General features: G+C 42.6%; 1 protein-coding gene across 2 annotated transcripts in view; it reads left to right on the top strand.

The window, feature by feature from the left end:
* The first annotated feature begins 9,379 nt into the window (after positions 1 to 9,379).
* The window catches only part of LOC119843781 (protein HIRA), a 63,358-nt gene continuing 52,742 nt past the window's right edge, over positions 9,380 to 19,995 (top strand). The window contains exon 1 of one of the 2 annotated variants that reach the window (XM_043498468.1): positions 9,380 to 9,609. In XM_043498468.1, coding sequence (XP_043354403.1) covers positions 9,573 to 9,609 — 37 coding nt within the window. In that variant the 5' untranslated portion in view covers positions 9,380 to 9,572. The remainder of the gene's footprint in view (positions 9,610 to 19,995) is intronic. The other variant, XM_038373626.2, reaches the window with a different exon arrangement.

Below are 19,995 nucleotides of genomic sequence, written 5' to 3'. Positions count from 1 at the left end.
TTGCTACAACCTTTTGCCGACAAGGGTGGCTCTTCTGCCTCTGAACCCGCCTGCACCCTTTCTGCAAAGCCCAGGGGAACCTCCCAATTGCTTTTACTGCCTGGATCCATATGATTGAGACTTATCTGCTTGCAATCAGTGCTACAAGATTTCTGAAGTAAGGAAGCGTGCTCTGCTAATCCACTGCCTTGGAGCAGAAGGGCCGCGAATATTTTACACTTTTCCCCTTGCAGATGATAAATATGAGACTGCACTCACTGCATTAAAGAACTTTTTGTGCCAAAAGTGAATGTAGTAGCTAATCGCTACAGATTTTGCCAGCGTGAGCAGAAAACGGGAGACTATAATGCAGTATATTGCTTTCCTGAGGAGTCTGATTGTAACTTGTGACTTTGGGAATATGGCAGATGAGATGATTAGAGACCAGCTCATTGAGAAAACAACCATGCTTCATGTAAGAGAACGCTTACTTCTAGAACCATAACTTACATTAGAAAAAGCAATAACCATTGCTACTCAGATTGAGTCAGCTACAGCTGAAGCCAAATAATGAGCATGGATACAGGAGGCACGGTCCGGGCTGTGACTCCTTAGCAGAAAAGTTCACTATCGCTGCAGACAAATGATTACAAGAGGAAAACAAATGAAAAGCCACCGAATCAGCAAATTCAAAATACAGTAAAAGCATGCTGTGGATCCCCACAACACCTTGCAAGCTACACAGGATGTCCGGCAAAAGTAGCTCAGTGCAATCATTGCAAAAAGATTGGGTATTTTGCTAAAGTATGTTGGAGCAGCCAGTTCAATCAACAGGTGCATGCAGTTACAATACCAGATGTTACTGTGCTGAGCGTGGACAAAATCACTACTGCACATATTCCAGAACAAATAAAGTGCACTGTAAACGTTTCCATCATAATCTCAGGCAAATCACACTCTATTTAGCTAATGTTGGACACTGGCTCAGCAATATCTATACTATCTGATTCCATCTATTTGTATTACTTTAAAGATGTGCCTCTTACTGAACCCAAACTTCACTTTGTGTGCTATTTGAAAAAAACATATTCCAGTGCATGGCTGCCTGCCAGCAATAGTTACTTTTGGTGATTGCTGTGTAACTGCAGAGTTCTACATTGTCCACAAAGGCACTCCTATCCTTGGCAGAGATTTATTGGCTGCTTTAAATCTCAGGGTAGTTAATGGATGAATTGATCTTCCTCAACAAAGCACTCTTGCAGTACACACACCAGTTTCAGCTGGGACCCAACACCAAGTTGAGGAGAAATTCAGCTGTGCTTATGGGTTTCTGCATAAAGTTAAAATGTGGAATAATGTGATGCCTGTATGACAGAAATTACGGCGCTCACCATTTTCAGTCAGGGAAGCTGTTTCAGAGGAACTTAGAAAACTTGTTCATTATTGAAGAGATTAACTCCTCAGAATGGGTTTCACCTACAGTAATGACGCAGAAGAAGGGTGGAGGCATTCACCTTTGTGTGGACTTAAGGGAGCCAAATAAAGCTATTGTGATTGACAGCCATCCTCTTCCTCACATAGAAAAAGTATTTGCAGAACTCCATGGGGCAAAGATGTTTTCTACTCTTGATTTGCAGAGCGCATACTACTTGGTTATGTTGCATGAAGATAGCATAGACCTCACAGCATTTATTACACATGAGGGACTATTTCATTTTAAACGTGTTCCATACGGTCTCGCATCTGCCCCAAGTGCCTTCCAAAAAATGTCATTGATTCTGAAGAATCAACATGGAGTTCAGTGCTATCTGGATGATATTATCGTGTTTGGAAATACTTCTGAGGAGCATGACAGTAATCTGCAGTCTGTACTAAACTGCATCAGCAAAGTAGGCCTCAAGCTCAATAGGTCCAAATGCAAATTTAGACAAACTCAACTCTCTTTTCTGAGGCATACAATTTCACAGGCTGGACTAAAATGGATATGATCTGGCTCATATCCTGGCAATTTGAAATGCTCCTTCTCCAACAGATTTGCAAACCTTACGTTCCTTCTTGGGTCTTACCTCCTGGTATGCAAAATTCATTCCCAATTATGCTTCTGTCATTGAACCGTTATGAGAATTACTACGAAGAAGTTCAACCTTAGTGTGGACAATGGATGCACAAGCTAGTTTTGAAACGGTGAAAGACTTCATTGTACATAGTCCAGTACTTGCACTATTCAGTCCTGCATTGCCCACAATTGTGACTACTGATGCTTCTGATTATGGACTTGGGGCTGTCCTCACACAACTTCATGAGGACAACAAAGAAAGGACTTGCGTTTGCTTCAAGGACACTAAGTAATGCTGAGAGAAATATTCTACAGTCAAAAAAGAAGCACTTGCTTGTGTCTGGGCTACTGAAAATGGAGAACTTACTTGTGGGGCCGCACGTTCAAGTTGTGCACAGCCCACAGCCCTTTGACGACGTTGCTCACCACAAAAGGACTGGGAAGAGCAGGATATCGTATTGCTAGATGGTCTGCAAGACTACTCTCTTTCAATTATGAACTGGAATATAAGCCTGGAAACCAAAATGTGGTAGCTAATTGCCTTTTTCGCCTGCCTTTGCCTTCACCAGATGGTCCACCGGAGGATGAGGATGTAGTAGTTGCGCTTATTACAAGCACTCTTACTGCAGTTACAAAAGAACAATTTCAAGCTGCTTGTTCAGCGTGTCCAATTCAACAAAAACTACGGGAATTTCTGACAAAGAGATGGCCCAGTAACCCTAAAAACCTTGACCCAGTTTTGCTGCCTTATTTTAGAGTTCGGGATGAACTTTCTTTGCTTGATGGCTGTGTGCTATGAGGTACACATCTGCTACTTGTGCCAGAAGAATTACAGTCAAAACTCATACACCTGGCACACAATACTCATCAAGGAATTGACAGAACCAAACAATGACTATGGGATCTGTTTTGGTGGCCAGGGATGGACTCTCAAACTGAAGCACTCATAAAAGCCTGTGTCACTTGCCAAATGCATAAGATAGCAGTGACATGTACCCTTCCATTGCAGCCTTTTCCTCTTCCTGAATCTGCATGGGAAAAAGTGGCGATTGACATTGTAGGAATTTTTGAGACTGCTTCAGGTGACTGCCGTTATGCCATCACTTTAATAGACTATTTCAGTAAATGGCCTGAGGTAGCGTTTACATCGCAAATCTCTTCTGCTACAGTAATTAAGTTCCTCTCTTCAGTCTTGAGCAGGGAAGGTAACCCCAAAGAACTGGTTTCAGATAATGGTAGTGAATTTACTCCCTGGAGTTTGAAAGTTTTCTTGCAGAGAGGAACATTTTACACAGAAGATCATCGCTATATTACCTCAAGCCAATGGGGAAATCGAATGGTTTAACAGAAGTTTGAAAGAGAGTTTGCAAACGGCTAAACTGAAAGGGCGATTGTGGATAACCTACATTACTGATTTCTTGCAAGCATACCGGGCTACATGACATGCCACAATGCAAAGATCACCCGCAGAGTTACTGCATGGGAAACTGATGAATACTAAACTGAAAATTTCTGGATTGTTAAAGGCACGACCTGATGCCCCAACCGAGGATGATATGAGAAAAACAGTTGAACAGAACCAAGCAAAGTATAAGGCTTTCACAGACAAGCGGCAGGGTGCTAAGGAACCTAAATTTTGAGTGTGGTTCTTTCGTTAGAATACGAAAACCTGGAATTTTACGCAAAGGGGACCATAAATTCACAGCTCCTCTTAAAATCATAGAGAAGAAGGGACCTTACATCTATCGACTTTCTGATGGGCAGGTATGGAATGCTTCTTATCTTGCACCTCCCTATGCACCAAGAGGAGATTATGCCAACACCCAGTCTGCATTGGATGACTTCACTGCAGTATCAACACAACAAGACATTGCACTGGAACCGGAGCTTGAGAGACAGCCTGTCAGACCCAGACAACCACCTGTGTGGACTAGAGACCATGTTATATAGTATCTACAGTGTTTTCAGTGTAATATTTCTGCCAACAGTATAGCGTCTTGTTTCATATCTGTTCCTGTGGTTAGAATAACAATGTTTATTTTAATTGGGAGAGTTTCTTAAGAGAGGAGGGAATGTGGTGTTTAGATGCTATTTGTAATTATTAGAACTGGGAGCAATGGCTGTTGGGAGTCTGAAAAGACAGGAAACAGGAAGCAGGGCTGGGGGGAGAGGAGATGAGGAGGCTGAATGAGAGCTACCGAGGGTTCAGTAGCAGCTTGTTAAAGAGGTTTCCAATTTAAAAATAAAGTCCTGTTGAAGTTTGTTAGTATCTTGCCTGGTTGCTACAACACCCTACAACTCCTGAAGCCTGTAGCTGCCCCTGTCTGAGAGTAGGATATAGCCTGTCTTACCCTTGTACTCCAAGGGTGTCCCCAAACACAGCTATTAATATTTGAAATCAAACAAAACATAGTAGCAAGTACCAAGGGGGTGTAGGTGGGGAATCAGATGACAATCTGAAAAATGCAGAAAGATTGGGGGAGGTGGAATGAGTTAAAAAAAAATCAAGTGGATTAATACATTTGCATGGAAAAACTCTTAATTAAATAGCTGACTATGAAAGATGCTTAGATTAGACTCCCGAAGATGAAATCCTGACTCCATTCAAGTAAATTGGAGTTTTGACAGTAATGTTGATAGAGCCACTAATTTATCCTAAATATCAAAATAAAAAGAATGTTTTCCTTCAACTGGTCTTCCAAAATATTCAAACAATTGAAGGTCTTTCTGAAATTAGTTAGCAGTTTTCAAACTGGCTTTCTGGATGTAAGCCACTGAAGGGATCAAATTTGAGCTACTGGTTACCAAATATAGGACCTGACCCCACAAGCATTTAAGTGTATACATAATCACTCACTTGCATCTGTGTTTAGAGAATTGAATGCTAGGATGCTATATATAATTCTCCATTCCCTTTGATTTGGCTGGCACACAAATTCTTTAATCCTGTAGCAGGACATATTACCTTCTAACACACCCACTTTGTTTCTACCATTTGGATGATGATGTATAAGTATTCAAATTCCGCTTCCCTTCCTCCTCCACACAATGCTCTCAGCTTTAATGCCATCTCCTTTTTAAATATAAAAAGGAAGAATTCAAAATACTTCATGGAAACTCGTGCAGGATTCTTTAGCTGAAATGGAGATAACTGAAAATACAGAATTTGGAGCACAAGTTTAAATTGTGTCTCTGTGACTCCTATGTTATTAAACAAAAACCAGCTATTCAAGGTGAGGGCAAATGTTGACCATAGTTGAGTATTCTAGGTCTAAATGTGTTTGCTATGGCTGAAATAATTGACATTCCTTCTGTAAGTGACTGTGTTTGAACTGTTGTCCTTTGGATATTATAATGTTAATATAAATACTTTGAAATGCCAATGGAATTGTGTGTCCATGTAAAATTCGTGGAAAGAAAAAAATATGTTAAGAAGGCAATTCCAATTACACATGCACACGCTTTGGAGCATACACCAGCCAATAACTGGTGGTGGTTAGGGGAAAACTTCACCTATAGTCAGGTAATTTCATTATCTGCTAAATGGTTCCTGGCTCCTTTTGATGAAGCATCTGGTATTGGCCAATGTGAGAGATCACACACTAAACTAGTCAGCACATGGTTCTCCAGCTGTGGGTCAGGACACCAAAGTGGGTCAAAACCCCATTTTAATGGGGTCACCAGCACTGGCTTAGACTTGCTGGGGCTCAGGGCCAAAACCGCATCACCCAGGGCTGAAGCCAAAGCCTAAGGACTTCAACCCAGGGAATCAGGGCTCAGGTTACAGGCCCCCTGCCTGGGGCTGAAGCCCTTGGGCTTTGGGCCCCCACTCCTGTGGTGTGAGGCTCGGCTGGTCTCAGGCTTGGGTCCCCTCTCCTGGGATCATGTAGTAATTTTTGTTGTCAGAAGAGAGGTGATGAAGGCGCAATGAAGTTTGAGAACCCCTGAACCACTAATCAGGTATGAGTCTGACAAATCCTATTCCTGGAGTTAAATCATGGCTTCGTGTAAATCAATGGAAGTTTTGCCACTGACTTCAATGGGGCTAGAATTTCACCCCGAATTCCAATACCAGTACCTAGTACTGGACAGTCACCAATAAATAGAGCATACATACCTATTCATGCAGGACTTTAAGGGAGATAAATCTAGAGTCTTATCACATGATGTAAATTTTTGCACAATTCCAAAGTTTTTATCATACAGAAACAGGGTAACACATTAATGGGAATATGCTATAAAAGAGTTAAAAGTGAGTGTGATTAATATGCTACTTAGGCCACTCATGAAAAAGTAAACAACCTGACTCCTCCAGCTTCAGAGCATTGTACATTATTTGTAGGAGAAGAGAGAGGCAAGCAGAGGAGGGTAGACTAGATGATCTACTGGGTGTTTTAATCTCCGATTTCTATGATTTTTTGATGCTTAGAACTATGAAAAATTTATAGACAATCACAAAGTTTCCCTAAACAAAGTAGAATTGCCCTAGCTTATGTAAAAAGAACAGTAAATGCGAAGTGTAGTTATTCATCTTACAAACATTTTTGTTTATGAAATAACTGTAGAGAAAATGACATTGTGGCAAAATAAATTATATGAGCATCAACTACAAAGGTAATAAAATATATCTTGTGTCTAGACATAGAGTTTGTACTGGCAAGTTTATTATGTTCTGGATACAGTTACATAATGATGTATGTGGTAGCATAAAGTTTCACATTGGGTACCGAATGTCCCATTATAGGGATATTTACCTAGTGCTGCTAAATTTGGCCTAGTTAGAGACCCATAAAGGGACACTATTTTACATAATTAAAAATACAACATATACCTCACCTGTTGCCCTGATCCTGCAAACACTTGCACACCTGCAGTCCCAGTGAACTGAAGGAGTGTAGTGTTTGCAGAACTGGAGTCCAGGTTATTGAAAGTTATTTCCCTTTTTGTAAAGGTACCCCTCAACAAGGCAGACAAGATCGTCCGGCAGCTGGTGAAGAAGTGGCTGTTCCTTCCCCAGAGAGCCAGCAACGAGCTGGTCTATATCGCCCACACGCATGGCGGTGCCAATATCCCCCGCATGGGTGACCTGTGTGACATCGCGGTGATCACCCACGCCTTCTGCCTGCTGACGTGTCCCGACACTATGGTAAGGAACATCGCAGCAAACGCCCTCCATGACGCAACAAAGAAGCGGATCGGCAGAGCCCCCTCCAAACAAGACACCGCCAGCTTCCTGAGCGGTTCCCTGGATGGCGAATTCGGACGGGACAGTGGTGACATCGCTTCACTGTGGTCCCGCGCTCGCAATGCCACGTGTTGCCTGGAGAAGCGCATCGGCTGCCGCTGGGAGTGGTGCAAGGAGCGCCAGGAGCTGGGAGTCCTGGTGCCACAGATCAGGTCTGACGACAACACCATCGTCACCCCGAGCGCCAGGGGCATGCTGGAGAGGACCCTGAAGTCGGCCATCCACTGGAAAACACAAATTTCCACATGGAAACCCTGAAGCATAAACCGGACCAGGGTAAAGTCTTCGAACTGACCAGCAAGTGGGACGCCAGCAATCACTTCCTTGCTGGGGGCGGCTTCACCTGTTTCACCGACTGGCGGTTTATCCACCGTGCCGGCTCAACTGCGTCCCGCTCAACAGAGCCGTCCGCCACGGGAACCGAGACAAGCGTTGCAGGAAGTGCGGCTACTCCAGCGAGACCCTGCCCCACGTCCTGTGCAGCTGCAAGCCCCACTCCAGAGCCTGGCAGCTGTGCCACAACGCCATTCAGAACCGCCCAGTGAAAGCCATCACACCGCGCCTGGGGGAGGTTGCCATAAACTCTGCCATCCCTGGGACAGACAGCCATTTGCGACCTGATGTGGTAGGCTCCGACGAGGCCCAGAAAAAGATCATCCTCGTTGACATCACAGTCTCCTTCGAGAACAGGACCCTGGTCTTCCGCGAAGCCCAAGCTCGTAAGCTGGAAAAATATGCCCCCCTGGCTGACACCCTGAGAGTGAAGGGCTACGAGGTGCAGATGGATGCCCTGATCGTCGGAGCCTGGGCGCTTGGACCCCTGCAACGAGCGTGTGCTGCGGACCCGTGCGATCGGTCGACGCTACGCACGGCTCATGCGGCGCCTCATGATCTCGGACACAATCAGATGGTCCAGGGACATCTACATCGAACACATCACCGACCACTGACAATACCAGGAGGTGTGAGCCGGTACGACATCATGCATCAACTATGGGAAAGCGACTAAGAGACTTTTTCCATTGGACCATATGAACTGGAACCATAAACTCACTGAACATTAAATCCCACCAAATGAGGGTAGATCCATCCTCATCATGGTATCCGCTCATTATACTCCACACCTGAACATAGCCATTATATGGACAACATACCCCCATATCTCAATGTCTGTACTTTGACCCGTTAAACTTTTACCCCCAATCAGGGAGATTGCAGATTATGTATTCCTTACGCCACCCGCTCCTAAATCTAATTTCACACCCCTTGATAATCTGTACCTCATTCCCTGATAACCAGAAACTTCTATGCCTAAACTCTGTACCGTTTTCTTTTTACTTCAACATTATCTTAATAAAATTATTATATCTACATGTTCTTTTTCCTGTTCATGCTGTTGGTTTACTTTTTGCATTTCTCTCTACTTGGCCGGTGAAAATAGGCTAGTCAGTTTCACTTACAGGTTGTCACTAACAATCATCCCCACAATGCAAGGGTCACTCAACCCGGAGCCTCCCCCAACTCTGCCGGAGGAGTCGCTCAACCCAGACCTCCCCACACCCCATCTCTGCCTAGGGGTGGGTCATGCAACCCAGATCTCCCCTCATCTCTGCCTGGCGATGTGTGTGGCAATCAGTCGACACCTTCTCCCATCTCTGCAGGGGGAGAGGGATGTCACTGAACCCAGATCTCCCCCCATCTCTGGGTCTGTGTGTGTTAAACTCAACTCAGCCCTTCCCTCATCTCTGCCGGGGGGGGGGGACTCAAGCCAGACCTGCCCCGTCTCTGCGGCCGGGGGGGTCCCTCAGCCCGGACCCGCCCCCTCTCTGCCCGGCGGGGCACTGGCCCGAGCTCCCGCCGCCCGACCCCTGGCCCCACGCGGGAGCGGCGGCGGCGGAGGCGGCGGCCGGGGCGCTGGTTTCTCCCGCCTTCTGCGGGCGGGGACGGCCGGGCTCGGGGCGGCTGTTTCCCGCCGGGCCGGTTAGGGGGTTGCCCGGCGCAGACTTCCGGCGTTGCCGGGGAGCCGCTGGGAGCCGAGCGGGGGATGCGGCCGGGAGGAGGTGGCTGGGGCAGGGCCGGGGCCGTGGCCGGGGGATGGCGCGGCGCTGAGGCGGCTCCGGCCGGGGCAGGGGCCGGGCAGCGCGGAGAGCGGGAGCGGGGCGAGCCCATGGCTGCTGGCGGCGGCTGCTGAGCCGAGCCGCCGCCGCCGCCGCCGCCGCCTCTCGGAGCAGCCCGGAGCCCGCCCGGGGGTCCCGGGGGCACGGGCCGGCGGGGGCCCCGGGCCGGGGGACAATGAAGCTCCTGAAGCCGACCTGGGTCAATCACAATGGTGAGTGCGGGGCCCGGGCGTCCCTGTCCGGGGGGCGGAGCCGGTGCCGGTGCCGGGGCGCCCCACGGGTCGAGTCCGGGGGGGGGGGGGCGCGTTGGGCACCGGGCCCGGGGAGGGCTCTGAGCGCGTGAACTTCGCAGTGACCCTGCTGAAAGTAACCCCCTCCCCTTGACTCCCGCCCCACTGCCCTGCGCCCTGCTCAGGAGGGGGCTCGGAAAGAGGGGCAACTGGGTGTGGTGGGGGAAGCTGTTGTGACGGGAACTTCGTGCTTTGGGGGGGGGTGCCAGACTTTGATCGCGAGGGGGTACGTGTGCAAAGACGAATGCACCGGGGCGGATCTGAAGCTACTTTCTTGTGGCTCTTAGTTAAAGTTAAACATTTACAAGCGTTTTGCACCTTCACAGCCCATGGGGTTTGTGATTGTGTTTTTCCTCTAAAGCGAAAGAAACGTAGCTCTTACTGAGAGTAAACTAATCCCTAACCCCGTCTGGTTTTAGCAACTGCAACACTGTAGCAGATATGAAGAGACATGGTATAACTTGTTTCCAAATTATAAGATAAGGATACATTCTTTAGCATGCCTAAAGTGTCTGGAAATCTGCCTTTCTTAGCTCATTGTGGATTTTTATATGTTGGGAAGGCGAAGAGAAATACGGTGCAGATAATTTGCTAACGTAAATGGAATGAAAATAAAATGAAACTATGTTTGCTAGAGAAACATAGTTTCCAAAATACAGACTTTGGCTTGCAACTCTGCTTTGCAAAAATGTCTGCCAGGAGATCTGTGAACTGGCCTGTCAAGCAGGGGTTCTCGACCTTTTTCTTTCTGAGGCCCCTTAACGTGTTTAAAAAAAAAAAATTCCACAGCCCATCTGTTCCACAACAGTTTTTCTACATATTCAGTAGATTAAAAGCCAAGGCTGGCGTTAGGTGGTAGCAAGCAGGGCAATTGCCCAGGGCCCCACACCACAGGGGGCCTTCTGAAGCTAAGGCTGTGTCTACACTGTCACTTTCAGTGCTAAAACTTTAGTCGTTTGGGGCGTGAAAAAACACCCCCCTGAACCATGAAAGTTTTAGTGCTGAAAAGCACCAGTATAAACAGCAGCTCCCGGCGATAAAGCTAACACCCCTCATTCGGGTTGGTTCTTTTTAATCACTGGGAGAGCTCTCCCCCAGTGATAAAGCAGGTCTACACTGCCCACATCACAATGCTGCTGCAACCGCGCTGTAACATGGTCTAACATGTAGACATACCTGAAGTTGCTCTGACTTCGGTTTTCAGCCCTTGGTGGGGCTCGGGCTTTGGCTTTTTGATCTGGGCTCCCTCAAGTCTAACTCAGCCCTGCTGTCTGTATTTTGGTGGACCCCCTGAAACCTGCTTGTGGCCCTCTAATGGGTCCTGGACCCCTACTTGAGAACCACTGCTGTAAAGAATAGAATGATGTGTGAAAAGTAAATAAATGTGAGTAGCATTGGACAAATGCTGTCTTGTATACACTTAGGGCAGAACTTTATTTTGTTTCACAAGCATAGCTGCAGTTTTCCTTCAGGGAAACCTTTGACACAGTGAAAAGAATATAAAGGCACCAAATTGTGGCTTTCTTGGCTTTCACACTGGATAGTGAAATAGTGTCATTCAGTGGCTGCATTGTAAGAAGCCTGAGCTGCTTATAACTATTCAATACAAATATTTGTTAATTTAGTGCTTATGAAGGAAAGAGTAGTAGCTGGGAACAAAGCATACTTAACAAAGTATGGGAGGTATTGCCAATTCAGAGAAGGATCGGGATATCATACAGGAGAATCTGGATGACCTTGTAAACTGGAGTAATAGTAATAGGATGAAATTTAATAGTGAGAAGTGTAAGGTTATGCATTTAGGGATTAATAACAAGAATTTTAGTTATAAGCTGGGGACGATTCAATTAGAAATAACGGAGGAGGTGAAGGACCTTGGTTTATTGGTTGATCATAGGATGACTATGAGCTGCCAATGTGATATGGCTGTGAAAAAAGCTAATGCGGTTTTGGGATGCATCAGGAGAGGTATTTCCAGTAGGGATAAGGAGGTTTTAGTACCATTATACAAGGCACTGGTGAGACCTCACCTGGAATAGTGTGTGCAGTTCTGGTCTCCCATGTTTAAAAAGGATGAATTCAAACTGGAACAGGTACAGGGAAGGACTACTAGGATGATCCGAGGAATGGAAAACCTGTCTTATGAAAGGAGACTTAAGGAGCTTGGCTTGTTTAGCCTAACTAAAAGAAGGTTGAGGGGAGATATGATTGCTCTCTATAAATATATCAGAGGGATAAATACCGGAGAGGGAGAGTACCAATGTGGACACAAGAACAAATGGGTATAAACTGGCCACCAGGAAGTTTAGACTTGAAATTAGACGAAGGTTTCTAACCATCAGAGGAGTGAAGTTTTGGAATAGCCTTCCAAGGGAAGCAGTGGGGGCAAAAGATCTATCTGGCTTAAAGATTAAACTCGATAAGTTTATGGAGGAGATGGTATGATGGGATAATGTGATTTTGGTAATTAATTGATCTTTAAATATTCAGGGTAAATAGGCCTAATCCCCTGAGATGGGATATTAGATGGGTGGGATCTGAGTTACCCAGGAAAGAATTTTCTGTAGTATCTGGCTGGTGAATCTTACCCATATGCTCAGGGTTTAGCTGATCGCCATATTTGGGGTCGGGAAGGAATTTTCCTCCAGGGCAGATTGGAAGAGGCCCTGGAGGTTTTTCGCCTTCCTCTGTAGGATGGGGCACGGGTCACTTGCTGGAGGGTTCTCTGCTCCTTGAAGTCTTTAAACCACAATTTGAGGACTTCAATAGCTCAGACCTAGGTGAGGTTTTTCATAGGAGTGGGTGGGTGAGATTCTGTGGCCTGCGTTGTTTAGGAGGTCAGACTAGATGATCAGAATGGTCCCTTCTGACCTTAGTATCTATGAATTAGCATGCAAGAGAGATGCAGATTTCCACCTACCTCTATTCCATTCTGGGCCTTGTGCTGGAATTTATAGACATTCTGTGCAAATGGGTACTAACGTGAGGCCACCAAAATAATTTTTGTTTTAATCAGTTACTTTGTATATTCATGTCTCCAGATGTGTTGAGCTGCCACACTTGCCCATTATACTTCCTGTAATTCAGCCCATAATACATAGTTGTGGAAGAATATTATCCTGATATATTACCCCACACACTATATATTTTTCAGAATGCATATACACATGAACAGTAACATCAGATTCTATACTAAGATTAAGAAGTCATCGCTTTTATACTGTCTTGTCTGCCACTTCTGTAATTACTTATCATAGTGGTTTGTGAGTTATGATGTATCTTGATCTTCAAGAATAAAGTGTTCCGAGTGAGATATAAATTAATGTACAGTTAATTAATTACAATTAATGTAATTTGCAGAGGAATGTTGTAATTTCTTACCAACATTTTTTTAAACGTGCAGAGTATTATCAGAGTACAATCAGTAGCAAACAAACAACTTGGTGTCTAAATTACTACATCACAGTGACAGTGAGTAGAACAAGTATTGGTCATGTAAAGAGTTAATTTTGCATGTTCAAACTCTGCCCATATGCAGGTACTTTTTCATAATTCGTTCTGCATATACCTTTATTTTGACAGTGCAATTTACACCCAGAATATAAACTTTTAGAAACTTGAATTCATTTCTTGCAGGTGACTGATATCCAGAGTAAACTGAGTATTGTTCATATTGGACAATTTTGGGGTTCTTAAAGCTGGTTTATTGTATGGTTTATTAGAGAGACCAAGTAGGCGAGGTAATATCTTTTATTGGGCCAACTTCTGTCGGTGAGAGAGACAAGCTTTTGAGCTACACAGAGCTCTTTTGGTCTTTTAACTAAATTAACATAAAACTATAGTTAGATTGTAGGTTTTATGATTAATTTTGACCTCGATCCTGCAAACACTTACACATATGCTTAACTTGGATAGATATTCCATGCTTGAATAATATGAGTATAGCAGTAGGAATATACTATCGACCACCTGAGTAGGATGGTGACAGTGATTGTGAAATGCCCAGGGCGATTAGAAAGGTTATAAAAACAGAAAACCCATTAATAATGGGGGATTTCAACTAACCCTGTATTGACTGGGAACATGTTACCTCAGGATGGGATGCAGAGATAAAATTTCTAGGTACCATTAATGACTGCTTCTTGGAGCAGCTAGTCCTGGAACCCGCAAACGGAGAGGCAATTTTTGATTTAGTCCTAAGTGGTGCACAGGATCTGTCCAAGAGGTGACTGTAACTGAACCATTTGGTAATAGCAACCATAATTTAACATCCTGTGGGGGGGGGGGGGGAGAATAACAAAGAAGCCCACCACAGTAGCATTTAACTACAAAAAGGGGAACTACACAAAAATGAGGAGGCCAGTTAAATAGAAACTAAAAGGAATAGTCACAAGAGTAAAATGCCTGCAAGCTGCATGGAAACTTTTAAAAAATCACCATAACAGAGGCTCAAATTGTATGTACACAAATATTGTATATTATATGTATACATTATATTATATGTAATATTGTATATTATCACAAATGGAAAGAAAAATAAAAAAACCAGCATGGCTAAACAGCAGAGTAAAATAGGTTTTTAGAACAAAAAGACAGCTTTTACAAATTGGAAGTCAAATCATACTGAGGAAAATAGAAGGGAATATAAACTCTGGCAAGTAGAGTGTAAAGGTATAATTAGGCAGACCAAAAAAGAATGTGAAGAGCAACTATTAAGAGACAAAAACTAACAGCAATTTTTTTGAAGTATATCATAAGCAGGAAGCTACCAAACAATCAGTAGTGTCACTGGATGATCAAGGTGCTAAAGGAGCACTCTAAGAAGACAAGGCCATTACAGAGCAGCTAAATTAATTCTTTGCATGGGTCTTCACTGCAGAGGATGTGAGGGAGATTCTCACATGTGAGCCATTCTTTTTAGGTGACACATCTGAGTAACTGTCCCATATTGAGGTATCGATAGAGCAGATTTTGGAACAAATTGATAAATTAAACAGTAATAAGTCACCAGGACCAGATGGTATTCACCCAAAAGTTCTGAAGGAACTCGGGTATGAAATTTCAGAACTAATAATTGTGGTATATAACCTCCTGCTTAAATCAGCCTGTGTATTAAATGAGGGCAGATAGCTAATGTAATAACGATTTTTTAAAAAGGCTCTAGAGGCGATCGTGACAATTACAGGCCAGTAAGCCTAACTTCAGTACCAGGCAAATTGGTTGAAGCTATAGTAAAGATGAAAATTATTGTACGCATAAATGAACAAAATACTTTGGAAGAGTTGAGTTTTTTTTTAAAGGGAAATCATGAGTCACCAATCTATTAGAATTTTTTTGTGGGGGACTAGAAAGATGTGGAGAAGGGTGATCCAGTGGACATAGTGTACCTGGATTTTCAGAAAGCCTTTGATAAGGTCACTCACCAAAGGCTGTTAAGCAAAGTGGGCAATCATGGATAAGAGGAAAGGTCCTTTCATAGATCAATAACTTGTTAAAAGACAGGAAACAAAGGGTAGGAATAAATGGTCAGTTTTCACAGTGGAGAGAGGTAAATAGTGTGGTCCCCCAAAGATCTGTGAGGACCAGGGTAGTTCAACATATTGAGAAATTATTTGGAAAATGGAGTAAACAGTGAGGTGGTGAAGTTTTCAGATGATACAAAACTACTCAAGGTAGGTAAGTCCAAAGCAGACTTCAAAGAGTTACAAAGTAATGCACATTGGAAAACATAATCCCAACTATATATACAAAATGATGGGGTCTAAACTAGTTACGTCCACTCAAGAAAGCGATCTTTGTGTCATCACGGATAATTCTCTGAAAATATTTGCTCAGTGTTCAGTGGCAGTCAAAAAAGCTAACAGAATGTTAGGAACCATTAGGAAAGGAATAAATAATTAGACAGAAAATATATTGCCACTATATAAATCCATTGTATGCCCACACCTTGAATACTGCATGCCGTTCTGGTCGTCCCATCTCGAAAAAGTACTACAAAGGGCAAAAGAAATGAGTCGGGGTATGGAATAGCTTTCATATGAAGAGAGATTAAGACGACTGGGATTGTTCAACTTGGAAAGGAGGTGACTAAGGGGGAATATGATAAAGAGCTACAAAATCATCAGTAGTGTGGAGAAAGTGAATAAGGAAGTGTTATTTACCCCTTCACATAACACACGAACTAGGTGTCACTCAGTGAAATTAATGGTCAGTAGGTTTGAAGCAAACCAAATGAAGTCACCCTGTGGAACTCATTGCCAGGGGAAGTTGTGAAGGCCAAAAGTATAACTGGGTTAAAAAAATAATTAGATATAATCATGGGGGATAGATCCATTAATGGTTATTAGCCAAGATGCTTAGGGATGCAGCCCCATGCTCTGGGTATCTCTAAACTTCTGACTGCCAGAAGCTGGAACTGGACAACAGGAGATGGATCGCTTGATAATTGCCCTGTTCTGTTCATTCCCTCTGAAGCATCTAGCACAGTCAACTGTTAGAAGACCAGATACTGGGCTTGATGGACCATTATTCTGACTCAGTCTGGACATTCTTATGTAACGTCAGTACTGAGAGTGGTCCATTGAAGTAAATGGAAATGGTAATAAAATTAAGCATGTGGATAAGTGTTTGCATGAGTGTAGCCTCAATATAAAGTTAACTTTTGATCAGTGTACATTACAAATATTTACTTTCATCTTGAAACGGTTAATGACTGAGCAGACATCCTCTAAATGAAAGGTCACGTTGATCAGAAAGAAAGTGAAAGTATTATCATTTGAGATACTTGACTTGATTTCCTTTTAAAAAGTTCTGCTAGGTTAGTATTACAAATGTAGCTTTTACAACCTAAATGTAATTTTAAGACCCTGGTCCAGCAAACACTGAGGCATGTGAGTAATCCCAGTGAGTTTAACAGGACTGCTCATGTGTGTCAGTTTTTGTCGGATAGGAGGCATAAATTGTTTCTGCTGTATATATCAGAAACCTTAGATGACTATTTTTACCTTTTCCTCCCCACCATCAGAAGAGCTCCTTCCATAGCAGTTGCTGGGGAAGCAAGAGACCAGGAATCTCCTCTTCCTCTCTCTAATCGATCCATCAGCATGTCCTTTGGAGAATTCTCTTCTTCCCTCCCATACAACCTTATGAGGGTTCCGCAGGGCTTTGTCCTTGATCCCTTTTTCTTTCTCTTCTTCCTTTACATTTTACCTCTGGGTAATCTTATCCACAAAAACAAATTCAACTACTATCTCTATGTTGACAACTCTCAGATCTGCCCCTCTACTCCAGACTTGTCGTCTTCTGTCCAAACTAAAATCTCAGCCTGTTTCTCTAACATCTCCTCATGGATGTCTACCTGTCAGCTCAAATTCAACATGCCTAAAACGGAGCTCATAATCTCCATCCTCCTCCAATCCTCCTCCAACTTTTGTTCAATTTAGGCACACAATTTATGACCTCTTCAAGCCACCTCACTGAATGTAAATATGTAATATAAATATTTGAATAGATTTGTGAGTCTTATTGGATGTTATATATTAAAAGGGTTGGAGAGAAACAAAATTAATGGAAACTCACCCATATTATGGTATAAACTCACACAGGATGTTGACAACTTTAAATTTCACTTATTTGTGCCTCAAGCTAAACAATAAGCAAATAAAAAGATGCCCATTTAAAGTTTATCAACAAAAGAGACATGTATGTTTGCAAACAATTTAGTGTATTTTCTTCAGCTGTGGTGGCTGTAATTTAAATTCCCTTAAGTTCAGGGCAAACTAAAATCTATTTGATAAGATTTTCCAAGTTCCTTTTGACTCTTGAAGTTTCTAAGTTGTATTGTCGTGTTTTGGACTCCTTATCCTTTGAGAAAAATCCTTAGGAAAGATCTTTTAGTTAAACACCATCTTAACACCATGTGATTCTGGGACTTTGATAGTTTAAACTCTTTATTAGAGATCATTGTAATTGTATAAAAAATATCCTGGAACTTAGTCTGTCAAATTTAAATATGTCCCTGGTGTTTTGGTTTGTTGCTTAATTAATGGAGAAGTCCTGAATTTCCCACCAGTTACTTGAGTTTCTGGCAAAAGGAAAAGCATTCATCCACTTGCAAACAGGAACTTTACCTTTTGGCTTATTCCAACAGGATATAACAAAGTAATTCAGAGAGAATTCAGGAAGAAAGCAGTTACTATCAAATCTAATAATGGCTTTTGTGTGTGTGTAATTTTGACAAAATGATACAAGATGAATGTCGTACCTGTGGTTTGTAAACTGTTCACAAATACAGTGAAGCAGTTCTTAAATGCTTTAATCTTTGTTTCATGGTGCCCACTAAAGTGAGTAATAACTTTAACAGACAAAAGAAACACAGCGTGGTGTTGGTCCTGTACTACATTTATACATTTTTCTCTTTTTTTTAATCATTTTACATCTGTAACTTCATAATACTGGAAGCAGATGTACTTCTTGAAATGCTTGGAAAACTGAAGATAGAGAATCTGATGATTGTTGAAGTGTTCCATATTTTAAGGGATAGAGAAGAACCAAGTGTACTGGATCTAACTCATCAGAACAGAGATAAGATGCTATTATCTAAAAGCAATCTCTGTATGTAAAGGAATTAATGTAAATTCACAGTGTGCAATTTTAGTACTGATTTTATCCAGTTTAATCAAAGAATAACACAGTAATAGTTTGGCAATTGTGAGCATGCACAGACCTGGAATTGTGCTGCTGAGCTGATAAGGAAAATCTCTCTAATATGCTTCAGAAATACAGCACTTGCTCGTGCTGACCCTGAACCTCTAGTTTTGGAGTTCTGAAGGTGCACATTTGTTTTGTCGAACTGTACTTGTGCATATGATTAAACTAAAATCTTAGCAGTAATTTCATATTGTGCCAATTTAAATCTGTAATAAATTAAAACTTTAATGTTTCTTTTTTAAACTTGTCAAAATGATGGCTCCTTACTGAAAATTAGCCATAGTTCATATTTAAAGGTCAGCCTTTTTTTGGTACTATTTATTTAAGAAGTATTGAGAGGTTTACAACTCTTTGCCATGTAAAAGATGGCAAAATAATAATCATTACACAGTGAGCTCTTGTTTAATGATACATTATACAGGAGTATAGTAAGCAGATTTATCTGATTAACGAAGTGTTACCATATTACAGAGTGAGCATCATTACAACACCAAAGGCATGTTGTGTCTAATGATTTCATTAAATTGAATGAAATCTCTGATTACACACATTTAACAGACCAGGCATGTCTATTAAGTGGTAATATTCAAAAATACTGGGCAGGTGTGCTAGTTTTATTTTATTTTTATTTTTGCAAGTGAATGTACTTTAAGTCTTGAATGTAAAAGGGAACTAAACATCTAAGTATCTATTTGTCTTCGTAACTGGTGTGTGAATTTTTCTGTACCCACAGCCTCTCAAATTTTTTCGAACCATTTTTCCACAGTAAATTCAACCATTTTGTAAGGGATTATTTTGGGAAAAAAATTGGAACAGCTTTTCCAGAAGTAGTTAAAAGGGGTATATTTCCTCCACATCTCACTTGCCTAACTCAGAGCTGAATGAATTCTTTTGTAAAGTTCCAAAAAATTCACCTATTGGTCTGAGTTCAAGTATTTGTTGTTTCGGTTCAAATAAGTGAAAAGGGAGATTTAGAATGCAAGTGGCTTAGCAGCCGCTGTGTAATGCTTACTGCTGCAGACTCTGTATGGCATTCATAACTGACTTTTTTATGTATATTTAATACTCCTGCAATCACCAAACATAGTCCAGTTGGTTAAGACAGTGTCAGGTGACTAAACAACTCTGTGAAGCTCTGAGGTGGCCTATGCTGCGAGGAGCACTCACTTTTTCATGGTTCACTGAAGTACAGAAAACATACATGTCAGGAAGAACGTTCCTCACTGAGTCTTTGTGATAGGAGCTGCTTAGTCCCTATGGCCACTCCAGAATCCATAGTAGTGCTTATGTGGATCTTTAAAGGGGCTGCTAGGACTACCATGCAAAAAACTGAGAGTTGTGTCCAGACCTGATGTGACACTCATGCATTTTTCATGTGTGTTATGCATTCCTGGTGAGGCGTCATAAATTTGTGTGTGAGTATGAGAAACTACGATTTTTGGATTTAAAAATGAGCTTCTACCACTTGAGCTAAAACACCATGCACATTAGCATGGAGGCAGCAGAAGACTTATAAACCTTTATATGTGGTCTAGACTAGAGAGGGACAAAGACCCACCATGTTAGCATGGATTAAATAGCACATAATTTGGACCCTTC

Source organism: Dermochelys coriacea, chromosome 15 (assembly GCF_009764565.3).
Source record: "Dermochelys coriacea isolate rDerCor1 chromosome 15, rDerCor1.pri.v4, whole genome shotgun sequence".
NCBI classification, from domain to species: domain Eukaryota; kingdom Metazoa; phylum Chordata; order Testudines; family Dermochelyidae; genus Dermochelys; species Dermochelys coriacea.
Note: the sequence above shows the minus strand (reverse complement) of the source record. Positions and strands in the feature narration are given on the sequence as shown.